At 44.2% G+C, this 13,263-nt stretch overlaps 4 protein-coding genes across 7 annotated transcripts; 1 reads left to right on the forward strand and 3 right to left on the reverse strand.

Annotated features, from left to right (window-relative positions):
- Positions 1–192: 192 nt before the first annotated feature.
- Positions 193–3,305, reverse strand: LOC108080323 (uncharacterized). Its single transcript, XM_017175018.3, has 4 exons — positions 2,977–3,305; positions 2,571–2,880; positions 940–2,511; positions 193–869 (listed from the first exon to the last, which is right to left on the reverse strand). The coding sequence occupies exons 1-4, from the start codon at positions 3,092–3,094 to the stop codon at positions 731–733; spliced, it is 2,139 nt and encodes a 712-aa protein (XP_017030507.1). The 5' UTR covers positions 3,095–3,305; the 3' UTR covers positions 193–730.
- Positions 3,306–3,937: 632 nt separating this feature from the next.
- LOC108080403 (MICAL-like protein 1) lies at positions 3,938–5,696 on the reverse strand. Its single transcript, XM_017175131.3, has 2 exons — positions 4,469–5,696; positions 3,938–4,398 (listed from the first exon to the last, which is right to left on the reverse strand). Exons 1-2 carry the CDS (start codon positions 5,607–5,609, stop codon positions 4,151–4,153), a joined length of 1,389 nt encoding a protein of 462 aa, XP_017030620.1. The 5' UTR covers positions 5,610–5,696; the 3' UTR covers positions 3,938–4,150.
- Positions 5,697–5,810: 114 nt separating this feature from the next.
- On the forward strand, positions 5,811–8,838 carry LOC108080386 (protein SPT2 homolog). Of its 2 annotated transcripts, none has more exons than XM_017175110.3 (4): positions 5,811–5,991; positions 6,166–7,600; positions 7,809–8,018; positions 8,133–8,838. In XM_017175110.3, exons 1-4 carry the CDS (start codon positions 5,932–5,934, stop codon positions 8,237–8,239), a joined length of 1,812 nt encoding a protein of 603 aa, XP_017030599.1. In that variant the 5' UTR covers positions 5,811–5,931; the 3' UTR covers positions 8,240–8,838. The 2 variants fall into 2 exon arrangements, with proteins under 2 accessions (XP_017030599.1, XP_017030601.1); XM_017175112.3 differs by having other exon boundaries at positions 5,812–5,991; positions 6,169–7,600; positions 8,133–8,836.
- Positions 8,839–10,162: 1,324 nt separating this feature from the next.
- LOC108080261 (glutathione hydrolase 1 proenzyme) lies at positions 10,163–12,978 on the reverse strand. Of its 3 annotated transcripts, none has more exons than XM_017174923.2 (3): positions 12,148–12,272; positions 11,285–12,049; positions 10,163–11,224 (listed from the first exon to the last, which is right to left on the reverse strand). In XM_017174923.2, exons 1-3 carry the CDS (start codon positions 12,192–12,194, stop codon positions 10,276–10,278), a joined length of 1,761 nt encoding a protein of 586 aa, XP_017030412.1. In that variant the 5' UTR covers positions 12,195–12,272; the 3' UTR covers positions 10,163–10,275. The 3 variants fall into 3 exon arrangements, with proteins under 3 accessions (XP_017030412.1, XP_017030413.1, XP_070144688.1); XM_017174924.2 differs by lacking the exon at positions 12,148–12,272 and adding an exon at positions 12,871–12,978 and having other exon boundaries at positions 10,164–11,224; XM_070288587.1 differs by having other exon boundaries at positions 10,164–11,224; positions 12,132–12,251.
- Between the last annotated feature and the right edge of the window lie 285 nt (positions 12,979–13,263).

Genomic DNA, 13,263 nt, shown 5'->3' on the forward strand with positions numbered 1-13,263 from the left:
CTGGGCCACCACTTGGAGGCCACTGGGCATGCGTCAACTAGGCGTAGCGGGAAACTTATGGAATTTCCCATGGGGGAGTATTCAAAAATTCAGCGCCTTATTCAAAAGGAAATCATGTAAATGATGAGGAATTTTGGGAATATTTTGAAATAATTTCAAATTTATATATAATATTTTATGGTAGGCAAGAGATTCATCCACAGAAAATAACAAGTTTTAATGTGACAACTAATGATAGTTACATATATTTACAAGATACATATTCTTCTAATTCGATTTTAAATCTTGCAAATTAAAGAAAATCCTCACAATCGGTAGCTCTGTAAAGTCACGTTAATAAACCAATAAAAAAAGATAATTCACATATATATATGCATATATATATTCATATTATACACATATTCATATTCACTTTAGATTTAAACATCTTAAACATTAATATATTTTTTGTACAGCGAAAAAGGCTTTCGATCGTACCTCTCGCTCGTTTCCAAGTGGCCTGATTAACTCTCACTCCCCAGATCTGTGATCCGGGAAAGCAGAGACCAAGACATTCTCATTCAATATATACAATGGACACAAAAACAAAAGACGAGCTAAAAATTCTTTTGCTTAAACTAAGGCTTTTGTTTCTCCACCGAAGCAAAAGAGGGCTCCAGGTCGCCGGGGGACAACGCACTGGCTCGTTAGCTAGGGATTGGTCTAGTTCGGGGGTATCTCCTGATGGATCTCATTTGTGGCCAGGTTCTTGCGGCTCCTGTGGCTCCTCCTCGCCATAGCAGCGTCGCTTGAAGTCGCCAAAGAGATCAGGCGGCGGCGGCTGCAGGCCATGCTGTAGGTGATCCATGCTAACCGACTGCGTGGTGTTTCTAAAAGAAATATAAAAAAGGAAGCTAAAGCTATAAAAACGAATAAAGGTTACCCCACCCAGCCACTCACCTGGTCTTGGTCAGCACCGTGCAGCCCTGCTCCACCAGCATGGTGAGGGAGTAGAGAGTGGCCAGGTTACTGAGATTGCCATCGGGCTCGTACAGCTCAATGTCCGGCAGCCGGATTTGTGTTTGTCGCGGATCCTGTAGAAATCTGGCCAGACGCTCGTTGACGCTCAGCTTGATGCTAAATCCAGCTCGTTCGCCGTTTATACGCCGGCACCCAGCACGAATTTCACGCACCTCCTCCTGTCCCTGGCCCAAACCAGGCGGCGATGAGGATAGAAACGGATTAGAAGTCTCGCCAGACATTTCACTTTCGATTTGACGCGGCGCCGGCATAATGGCATTCGTTTCCATCTCACAGCCAGCGTTTAGAATCTCAATGGGCTCCGAGGAGGCGGAAACGGCATTTGGTAGCTGGAAACGTGGCAAATCCTGGAGAGATTCAGGGGATTTTGGTGGCGGTTCCATAGCACCCGCCGCCTCGGTGCCCGACATTAAAGTGTCATCCTCGCCAATGGTATCATCGGAGCGAATTTGCGGCAGCAGTGATTTCTTGGTCAGTTTCCGTTTTGGATCGTACCTGGCCCCAGGGCCAAATTCATTGCCCGGCCAGTCGGTGAGCTCGTCATCACCCTCGCGATCCGTGTCATGCCGCCGCCTATGACCACCATGGCCGCCCACATCCGGTTCACTGTCAGAGGAGGAGCTCAGCGAGCTGGAGCTAAGAAAGTCATACAATTCACTGCAGTCCATGGACTGGGGCTGGGGTTGGGGTTGCTGCTGGTGGGGCAGCGCTTGAAACCGACGACGGCGGTGGGTTTTGGTGGTGGTGGTGGAGGAGGAGGCAGCAGCTGGCGTCTTCTTGCGCAGAAGCGGCGGAGCGGAGGGCGGCGAACTAAGCAGCAAAGCATCAATATCGGTCACCGGGACAATGGTGTCCATGCTAAAAAAATCCAAATTGTTTTTGGACGGGACTTCGGCACTTGACGGCGGCGGTGGCAGCGAAGGCATCTCCTTGACATCATCCTTGACCCGGGACAGCAGCTCCAAATCATCATCCATTTGGATTTCTTGGCCTGCCTCATCTAATGGCCTGTCCTTCAGCTCCTTGTCAGTCTTTTGGTTGGGCATGGCCTTGGCCTGCTGTCCCTGGGCAGCCATGCGATTGATCTTTGAGAGCAGTCCCTTGTTCAGCGGCAGCAGGCGATCGCTAAGGGGTTTCGATGTGGAGGAGTAACTTCTCGGGCGCATCCTTTGCTGCTGCTGCTGGTGGTGCTGATGCTGCTGCTCCACATCCTGTGGTGGCATGGTATACAGCTTGCCTGGCTCCTGCTCATGATATCGATCACGATTGGAACGCTTGCGTTTGCCACAGAAAAACAAATGCGACCGATGGCCATCCGCCTTGAGCAGACGCTTTCGTATGGTACCGGTGGCCGTGGCACCCGTGGCACTCAGCATGCCCGGCTGCAGCGGCGACTCTGTGAAGCTGTGCGGCGTGGTGTCCTTGCTGAACTCAAACTCCATGGACATGCGTTTGATTTTTCGTTTTCGTCGCGAATTGGGTTTATAAAATCTATTGATAAATTGAATTTTAAGAAAAGTTCTACGATTTCAAAGAGCTGAAATGCTAACCTGGCCGGACTAAAGGTGGTCTCGTTGAGGGAATCCGACTCGAGGGCTCCGGGGCGTAACAGCAAACGCAGAGGCAACATTGCCTCTGCCTTCTCGTCCGAGTCACTGGCCGGCAACTTGAGGTTGTGCGTGTCCAGGCCGTCCACATTAGCACTTGGGTGGTTTTGGTGGTGGTGGTGTTGATGATGGTGGTGATGGTGATGGTGGTGATGGTGTTGCTGCTGCTGCGGCTGTTGGTGGTGGTGACCCAAAGCATTCAGCGTGTCCGTGGGACTGCTCGAGGAGTCCTCCGTGGGCTGGGGGGCGCAGGCTGAGCAAGATTTTTTTGGGTGTGTTAGTGGGGTCTCTCTCTCTCTCTCTCTTACTCTTGGGTATGGGCACATCTCCTCCTCCTCCGGCTACTTACGCAAATTGCCTGTGGAACGTGTCCTGCGACGTGAGCCCCACCTACCGACGCCACTCGCCCTGTCCATCAGCGAGGTCTCCTCGAGGGCCACCGTCAGGTCGTGCGAGAATTGATCCATGGCCGGGCTCTATCAACCGCTAAGCCGCTACCGCTGTCCACTGTCGTCCGGCAGGTGCGCTCGCCTCAGTTGCGGAGCATCTATATGTTATTTGCACGTGCACAAACAAAAGACATAAAAGTGCAAAGTTTGGACGAAATGCAACCAGTGTGACCGTGTGACCACCTGCCATCCGGCACCAAACGGGCTTGCTAGTCTGGTCACACCCAGCATACAGCTTTTTTTTCTCAATTTTCGTGATTTTATCGAGCTTTATTTTTATAAATTCATATATTCTATATATGATTTTTAATTAATTGGAAGTAATTTTGAATTTTTGAAAAGCAACAATTTAGTTGCATGTGAATTATAATTTAATTATTTGCTTTTAAGCTTCTTCTGTAAGAAAGAGCGAGAGGCAAACAGTCGTGAGAGGACAGTTTTCTGGTATTTTGTTTTCTCATCTTCGTATCTTCCGTTATTTTATATTTGCCTCTCGCTCTCTCCCCTTGCCTTAGGTGGAAGCAAGCGTAGCCAGACTGTTGAACTTTCATTTATAATAGATTTCGTACACTTGGAAAAATTTTTATTTAAAAATGTAATTAATTTGTTTTTAAAAATAATTAAAAATATAAAAAAAGAAAAATAAAAATATTTCTCCTGTCATATTTATGTTTATTAAAATTTTTTTTTTATAATTAAATAAATTTGAAAATAATTTTTTATTGATATGTTTACACTACACTTATGTATATTCTAATAAAACTTAATTTATTGCCCCTAAAAAGTGTGTTTTTTTTTATTTTGATACCATATAAAATACTATTGCTTTTTCCTTCTGGAAATCATTGTTTCCTTAACCAATTTGGAGAGGATCTTCAAAGATCAGGTTTACAATATAAATTTTAAAATAAAACATTTATTTTCTCTTCACACTATATATATATTTTTTTTTTATATTTTCTTGTTTTTTACTTTTTGCTCTACTCAATAAATTAAATTATTCAAATTCAGCACTCTGGCTCTGGACTTTTTCTTCTTCTTCCCATTGGGACCCATTCCCACTTCCCCTTCCTGCTAGGAGGCACCTCCACTCGCCTTGTGCGCCGAGTCCCGACCCCGCATCTCTCGCTCTCGCTCCCGCTCTCCCTTCTCCCGCTTCACCACCGGCAGCCGGGTCCAAATAAATCCACCCGATCTCTGGGCTGTATACTCGTCCACATCTGGCAGGGGGAAGGGTGTGCTCCGATCGAAATAGTAGTTGCTCGGGGCATGCATCACGAACTCCAGGTAACACAATTTGCGCGAGAGCTCCTCATCGGGCCCTGGGAAAGAGAAAACAAGCAAAGGGATTAGCCAGGATTAGCCAGGATCAGATTACTCTCTCAGACATACCTATTAGGTAGGTGGCCGGATCGAAGCCCTCTTGGGGATCCGGACTGTCCTGGGTGGGTATGAGCCAGGTAAGGAAGGCCGATTTCTCGCAGTAGGCATCCACCAGCAGACCCCGGATCTGGGCATAGTACAGATTCTGCTCCCCATCCACGATGCTCACAATGTCACCGATCTGCATGTAGCTGCCCTTGTAGAAGACGCTTTTCACGAACCTTGTGGAGGCCTGCACCTTGGGCGTCTTCTGTGTTGATGGTCTTTTGAACAGTGTACGTCGACTGCGGGCAGCCGGAGAGCCACCACCGCCGCCGCCAGATCCACCTGTTCCCGACTTTCCATGCTTGTTGGTATTACTCGGATGGGCACCGGCGCCAGCGAGATGTATAGAGCTGCCGGAGGCACCATTATTGGCACCATTGTTGTGGCCATTCGACTGGCTGCTGCTGTTGCCGGCGGCGGCGGAATTACCACGCCCGCCCGTTGGCTTGGCCTTGAAGCGTGTGCTTTTTCGCAGGCGCTTCATTATGGCCGGAGTTCGGGTGGAAGACGAAGAAGCCTGGTTGCCATTTAGGCTGCTGCGCGTGATTTTGCCAACCCGATGGCTGGGATTTGGAGGCTGCGCCTCCGGTGAGCTGGGCGGCATATCCTCCTGGGACTGCAATTGCTGTTCCTGTTGTTGCTTTTCCTTGGGCTTATCCTCTTCCTCCTCTTCGATTTTGATGGGCGTCGGACTGCGCGGAGCCTTCGTTGAGTGCTTCTCCTCCTCCTCCACCTCGGGTAGAGGCTTCTGTTCTGCTGGCTCCACCAGCAGCTTCTCCTCCTTTTCCTTTTTCACAACCTCCAGGGGCTTCAACTTGGGCTTGGGTTTCGGTTGCTCTAGCTCGTCCACAGTTGGCATCCGCTCATTGGTGGTCAGATCGTTGTCTATGTCCATGGGCACCTCGTCCGTGGAGTCGCGCTCTAATGCCGTTGCTATACCTATACTGTCCTCCTGGGAGCAGCCGCAGCGGCACGATGGCAGCGGAGGTGTAGAAGACGCCGCAGCTTGGCCAGCCGATTCCGTATCGGGATTGGGCCTCTCCTGGACGCTGGGCTTGCCGCACTTCGAGCACTCGCTGGCCACTGGCTGGGGATCAGTGGACATGGCTAATTGGACGCCAATCGGCAAGTGTTTTATACAGTTTTCTCGACTTAATTGCCAAGAAACAAACTTCAGGACGCAGCGTTCGGCCACTCACGACGGTGTTGCCAGATGTGAATTGGGCTTTGTTCCTAAAAAATCTCAAAAAGCTGGCCACACTGACCGACAACACTGAACAGCTGTTCCCTGCTACGTGCAACATTAGTTATCGGTTAATCGCCAGCAATTTGTATCGACTGCGTACCATCACTCTTTCCCTTGCTGTTTCAGCAAAACAATTCTTGTAATATTTTTAATTTTTAGAGAGAAACGAGACGATCCCAGCATGGATTTTGGGGCGCTGCTGCACTTTGCCAAGAAAAAGGTTGACCAGACCAAGGAACAGGTGAGTAGCCAGGGTACAGAAACTCCTGCCAGCTGGAGGAGGGTCGTCGGTCGGTCGGTCGCCCTGTTGATTCACACGATCGCTGATGACCCCAATCCGCTCTGGCTTTTCCTAGCTTTCCACTCACCACCACCTTCTCCTCCTCCTCCTCCTTTTTTGTGTGGTTTCTTTCAGCAGCAGCAGCAGGATGGCAAGTTCTACAACACCAAATACTCGCCGCCCAAGAAGGTGAGCAAGGAGAGCAAACAGCTGTCGAACAACATCCAGAAGTTCCTCAAAAAGAAGGAGGCCGAGGAGGCGGAAAAGCGACGCGAAAAGAACCAAAAGGTGGCCGAACTGATGGCCAAACGCGATGAAAAATCCAAAAATAAGATACGCAAAATGCTCAAGGTAACCAAATCGGCCAATAAGTCGGTGCTGGATGATGCCAAGGATGGCACTGGAGCAACGGACCATGAGATTGGCGAGGGTCAGGGCGATGACTATGGGTATACGTCCAACGAGGCGAATGCCTTGTATGAGAAATATCTGGAGAAGGTGCAACATGTGCAGGATAATAAGAGCTTTGCGCCCAGCCGACCGCAGTCGCTGCGCGACCTTTCCGGCACCAAGCAGCGCGTCAAGGCGGCCATCGATAGGGAGCGCCAGGAGGCTGAATCCCATACGCGTCAAAAGCGGGGCACAGGCACCAGTAGTAGTAGTAGCAGTAGCAGCAGCACCACCACCACCGCCTCCACCAAGTCTCATGTTTCGCGTTCCTCCTCCTCGAAGACCCTGTACGATCCCGAGGCGGAAAAGCGTGAAGAGGAGAACAAAAAACGCCTGGCTGAGCAGCAGAACCGAGCCAAGCTGAAGCGTGCTGCTCAGCCTCCGCCCATGGACTTTCAGGCTTTGCTCCGTCTGGCCGAGCAAAAGCAGCACGAACCAGTGGTCTTTGCCCAGCCCGAGAAGAAGAAGGAGCCCGAGAGGCTGCTCTCGGCCAAGGAGAAGCGTGAAGCGGAGGAGCGACAGCGTTATAGAGAGGAGCGGGCGCAGCGAGACAAGCTAAGGGAGAGCGGTGGCGAGAACAAGCCCAAGGCGACCGCCAGTCAAGGACCCAGCCGTATGGAGCCCAATGGACGCATACCGAAGCTATCGTCGCCCGCGAAGCCTCCACCACCAGCCTCCAGTAGTAATGCCAAAGCCAAGCCGCCGATTGATACCTTCAAGCGGCCTGCCGTTACCGCCGCAACTCAACCTGTAAAGGCCTCCAGTTCCAGCCTCAGCTCCTCCCAAAGTAGTTCCCATTCCTCTTCAAGCCATCGTAATCCTGCAGCAAGTACAAAGCTCTCCATGAGTAGCAATAATAATAAGACAGTGGCTACCGTGGCAACCAAGCCTGCTGAGAAGCCCAGCTCCAGATCCAGTGGGAGCAGCTCCAAGGTAGCTCCGCCGCCGCCACCTCAGGCCTCACGCAATCCCTATGCCTTGGCCCATAAAAACGGGACAGTACGCGCATTTCCGCCCATTGATCGTCCAGCGGGCTCGGGGTCTTTGGCCAAAAAACAGAAACTAGCGCCAGCAGATGTCAAAAACAAGACGAGCAAGCCACCGCCAAGTGGTTATAAAAGTAAGTAATGGGGTTTCAAGAAGCTTTATATTTTTGTTATATTTTTTTAAAGGGTTTTTGTTAAAAAACGGGTCACTTTTCATAAACTTATTGAGGCAAAACAGCTCAAGTTAGCTTTAGCTTTAGCCGCAAAATTTTTTTGAAAAGTAACCAGTTTTGCATTGAATTAACCTTACCCCCTAAATTAACATATTTTTCTCTTTCAAAGGACGCATTTGTGACGACGATGAGTCGGAGTACGATTCCGAGCTGGACGACTTTATTGACGACGGCGACTGCGAGGAGGATATATCCTCGCATATCCGAAGTATCTTTGGCTATGATAGGCGTCGTTATAGGGATCAAGATGATGATGATCGCGGCATGGAGTCTAGTTTTGCACAAATGCAGCGAGAGGAGTTTATAAGCAAAAAGCTGGGTAAATATTTAAATAAATTTAAATTTTTCAACATTTTCTATTATTTAAAATTTACAAATTTACAAAATTTACAAATTAAAAAAAATTTGAAATTTAAAATTTTGTAATTTAAAGGCCTGCAAGAAGATCTGGAGGACATGCGCAAGGAGGCGATGCATAAAAAGCTTAAAATGGCCAAAAAGCGAAGCAAACGTCTCGATGATGACGACGATGAGGATTGAGGTGATCAACTCTTTTCACAAGTAAATCTCAAACAAAGCTAAAAAAAAAAAACCTTAACCCATTGCGACCTGTATATAGAGGTTATCTCACCTGGTCGAGACGCTGAATCAGCAGGAGCTGTGCCTTGTGCCTGTTGACATTATTTTCACCCCTGAATGATATTCATTACATTGTGCAATAAGTGTTATTGAGGCCGCATTCTGGTATAAGAGCACACCTAGAGCACACGATCCTAGAGCACGATCTAAAAAAAACCTTAAAAAACCTTTAAAAACCTTTAAAAACCTTAAAATACCTTAATCCATTGGGAAATCAATGAAACGCCAAACAATTCCAAACTAAGGCGGGGCAAATGACCCTTGGGTCTACGAACTCTCAAAAGAATTCGATTTGCGGACTTGAAGCGCGTGCATTTGTGATTTGCATTTCCCCGGAAACCTGTTTATGTCCCTAGGTTTATTCATATCATATACATGCATATATATATATATATATAATAATACCTTGTAATTCCTTATACCAGAATACCGGACATCACTTATTCCAATACACACACACACACACATAGCCTTTTTAGTTAGACCTAAAAATTAAAAATTTATACAATAAATTCAAGGCCTTGCTAAAAAAGCAGGAAAAAAAATTCAAGCCTTTTAATGGAGTAAATGTTGATTTTTTCAGCTTTAATTTAAATAATAATTGCAAGGGTCTATGTTTAATTGAGAAAATATTAATCTTTTTTTTAGCTTTATTAAAAAAAATTAAAATGTAGATTTTTAATCAAGAAAATATAAATATATTTTGTAGCTTTAATTTAAAAAATTAAAATTTCAATTTTTAAACCAAAAAATATTGATTTTTTTCTAGATTTAATTTTTAATTACATTTTTAAAATTCATGTTTTCAGGTATTAATATAATATAATAAATAATTGATTTTTTAAATTATTTTTTTATTATTAATTTGGAAAATATTTTATTATTTCTAGGTTTAATTTTAAGAAATTGAACATTTTTTTTGTAATCAAAAAAATATTTATTTTTGTCTTTTTTTAATTAAAAAAAATGCATTTATTTTAGGTATTAACATTTTAGTCAACAAAATATTGATACTAAATCCTTAAATTAAAATGTTTAATATTTTATGTGCCAAAATCAAATTTATGTCAAAAAAAGCAATCGTTTTTCATATCAAATTGTTGAAATTTAAGTTTTTATAGCCATGGGTTTTATAATTTTAGTGAAATGCAGTGAAGGAGTTATTTCCGACCCCATAAACCATATATATTCTTGATCAGCATCAACAGGAGAGTCTTTCTAGAAATGTCTGAGAAAAAAATAATTTTTTTAATTTTTTTTCAAATTTTTGTAAGGGGTTACATCGTTAAAATTCTGAAAAATTGACCAAAAATGCCGATTTTCTAAAAAAACTACATTTAGTATGCAAATTTATTAACGTAAAAAAAACTAGCCTAGAAATGCTTTCCAAATTGAATTGGCTAATTTTTGGACTTAGTTATGGATTTTTAAAACTTTGATTTTTCACGAAATTTAATTTTTAAAAAATGTATAAAATATTTATTCAAGAAATTTCATTAAATTGATTTTAGGAAATGGATAAATACTTATTTTTTATATTTTATATTAAAATTTATTATTTTTTTTATTTTTTTATTTATTTAAATAATTTAATTAAATTAAAGTGAAGTTTCACGTTTTTTCAGGTTTTCAGAGTTTTTTTTTACCTGCAAAAATAGATATTTAATCGATAATTTTCGATATTTTTTAGCTCATATTTCCGCATGGATTTTTAAAATAGTATTTTTTAATTTTTTTAATTTTCCTAAGAACAATTTATAATTTTAATGGTTAAAAAAAAAACAAAAAGAATTTACAAACAAAAAAAAAAAACTTAAAACATAAAAACAAGTTTTAGTAAAGTGAATTAATAATATATACAATAGATTTATCTTAAAAAACTTCTGTTGATGAGTGACCTACTTAGGCTCCTTCCTTCCGAGTCCAAAACTCCGGACTCAATCCAAACGCTCCGGCTCCACGACAACGGCACTACTGCCCACTCTTCTTCGATCACAGACAGGATGCGGCTCACTGCTCATTATCCCAATGGCCGTTTGTGCCGAATAGGCTTTGTCGTTCTCCAGGAAATTGATCTCATGACCGATGGCACGCAGATAGGCCACCGTATGCCTGGGCACATCCGGCTCCACATCGATAGTCATCGGTGCCAGCTGATGATGCAAACGGCCCGCATTCACTGCCCTTTCAATGGGCTCATTGAGCACAAAGTAACGTAGAATAGTTTGGGCCACTGAGGTGGTGATCTTTGAGCCACCGGCACCGCCCACAATCAATTTGACATTGCCGTGCGTGTCCAGAACGATGCTGGGGCAGGTGGAGGAAATGGGCCTCTTGCCCGGCTTAATGTAGTTGGCCGGACTGGCGGGTATACCATAGGTATTCACCTTGCCCGGCGTACTAAAGTCATCCATCTCGTCGTTGAGTATTATGCCCGTCTGGCGGGATCTTACCTTGGCACCCAGGTGGCTATTTATGGTACTTGTGACCGAAATGGCATCGCCATTGGGTGCCAGCACCGAAATATGCGCTGTGCCATGATCCTCGACATTGGTAAAGTTGGCACCATAATAGGCCATGTCATTGAAGGTGGTATTATCCCGGATCAGTTTACGGATCTCGGCGGCAAAGGCCGGATCGATGAGGTTCTCGTACACCTCCTGGACATCCGGTTCGAAGTGTATGTCACCCAGGTTGGTCCTATGCCCATAGGCATGCTTGAAGGTCTCGATGAGACGTTGCCAGTACTTGTCCGTGTTGCTGGTAAACAAGGGTTCCATCACATTCAGGATGAAGGTGAGGACAGCTCCGCTGGTGGGCAGTGGAGAGGTAAACAGTTCGTAGCCACCATTAAAGCGGGAATGCAATGGCAGTTCCCAGCGAACACTGAAGGCGAGGAGGATGAAATTAAAGATTACCAAATGAGAGATCTCCTCACCAACTTACTCATAATTTTGGAGATCCTCCTCGGTAATGATACCGCCCATCTCTTGGATATCCTCCACCAGCTTACGGCCCACCCTGCCGCCACCATATATCACCTGGGCACCCTCTTCGGCCACAATCTCCAAAGTCTCGGCCAACCGGTGACGGTACATAATCTCTCCCTGCTTGTACACTTCATCTGTCTTGGGATTGATAAAAATCTCCGCCATGGAGGGTTCACTCCTAATACGCTCCTCTTCGCGTTCCAGGACACCGGCCAAATAACGGGACACCTCAATGCCACGCCTACAAAGATCTATTGTCGGCTGGAAGAGCATCTTCCAGGGCAACCTGCCGTATTTGTCATGAAGCTTGGAATAACCATAAATCTCACTGGGAATGGCACTGGAAATGGCACCCGTTATCTCACGACCCACAAACATATCCTGCGAGGATGCTGCCGGCGCCGTTTCCCTGGCTATTAGCGTCTCAATGAAGCCCGTCTCCTTGGAGTATATGGTGGCCACAAAGCCACCGCCCACACCCAAGCTATGCGGCAGCATAACACCCTCACACAGCATGGTGGCAATGGCGGCATCTGCAGCAGAGCCACCAATGTCGAGAATGTTGCCACCCACCTCGGCACAGCCCATGCCATTGGAGGCCACGGCACCCATTCTGCGGGGCTCCTCCGTCTTGCCACGAAGACCGAAGACCAGGCCCAGGGTAACGCCCACAACGGCCACCGCCAGGATGATCCAGCACACGGCGTACTTCTTGCAGCAGCTGGAGGGTATGAGAAAGAGAGAGAGAGAGAGTCTGGGATTAGTGCCGCAGGATGGATGAGTACAGACGGCGGGACACTTGCCATCTCGGCCTCGTACCCGATTAAAAGGTCACCAAAGGCATCAAAGATCTCCACATAGAGCATGGTATTGGAATCTAGTTAGTACAGGTTTGCTTTAAGGGATATATCCTTGATTTTTGGACAGAGATTTCAAAGGCTGCTTGGATTTTCTAGAGACTTTTATTTGAATTTTAATAAATAAATTTTAATAAATTGAAAAAAAATTGAAAAAGGTCTCTGAAAATCTTACTTAATTATGTTTTTTTGTTTATATATATTTATTTTTTCTTAATATATTTTTTTATATTTAAAAAACTATTATTTTATTTTCTATTAATTTTATTTTATTTTTTATATTTTTATTATATTAAAAAAAAAACTCCTTGATACGAATTACATTTTTCTTGCTTTTAAATTAAAAATAAAATAATTTATAATAAAAAAATATCTATATTTTATAATGAAAAATTTTTTAAAATATAATATGTATATTTTATAATGAAAATTAAAAAAAAAAATACTTGTATTAAAAAATATTTTAATTATTTATGAAAACTGTTGGCTTTTTGTTTCCTTTTTTAAAGGTTTGAATAAGGAAGATTACTACTTTTTCACTTGAGATTTCGCTTTTTACACTCAACGAAAATCTTTCAGGACTTTAAACACCTTTTAATATCACTTAAAATCTCACTTTTTACCATATAAAATCTTGATAACTTTCAACTTGAAGCCTTTTATTGCTGATATCCTTTCTACTTACAGCATTTTGTGAAGAGTTTGTTGTTTTATAAATATCCTTAGGGCTACCAACTTATATATAAATTCAAGTTGAGGAATTAAAATAATTAAAATATATATATATATATATATGTTGCGGCAATAGCCACCGCCTATCAATGGCCATCGGACCAAACCGACCACCTTATATATCCCTTCCGTGTTATCTACCTATTAAAAAGATAAGACAACGAAATACACACGAGCCCCATATCCATAGCCATATCCCCGATATCCGTAACCAAATCCATTGCTACGTCATATAGCTATCGGTGTGCGGGCAAAAATAGAAAGTTTCCTGAGCTGTCAAGCCAACGGAAGGCTGACTAAGAGCCGGCGGAGACCAAAGAAACCGAATCCGTAGTCTTAATTATAT

The sequence above is a fragment of the Drosophila kikkawai genome, chromosome X, assembly GCF_030179895.1.
Source record: "Drosophila kikkawai strain 14028-0561.14 chromosome X, DkikHiC1v2, whole genome shotgun sequence".
NCBI lineage: Eukaryota > Metazoa > Arthropoda > Insecta > Diptera > Drosophilidae > Drosophila > Drosophila kikkawai.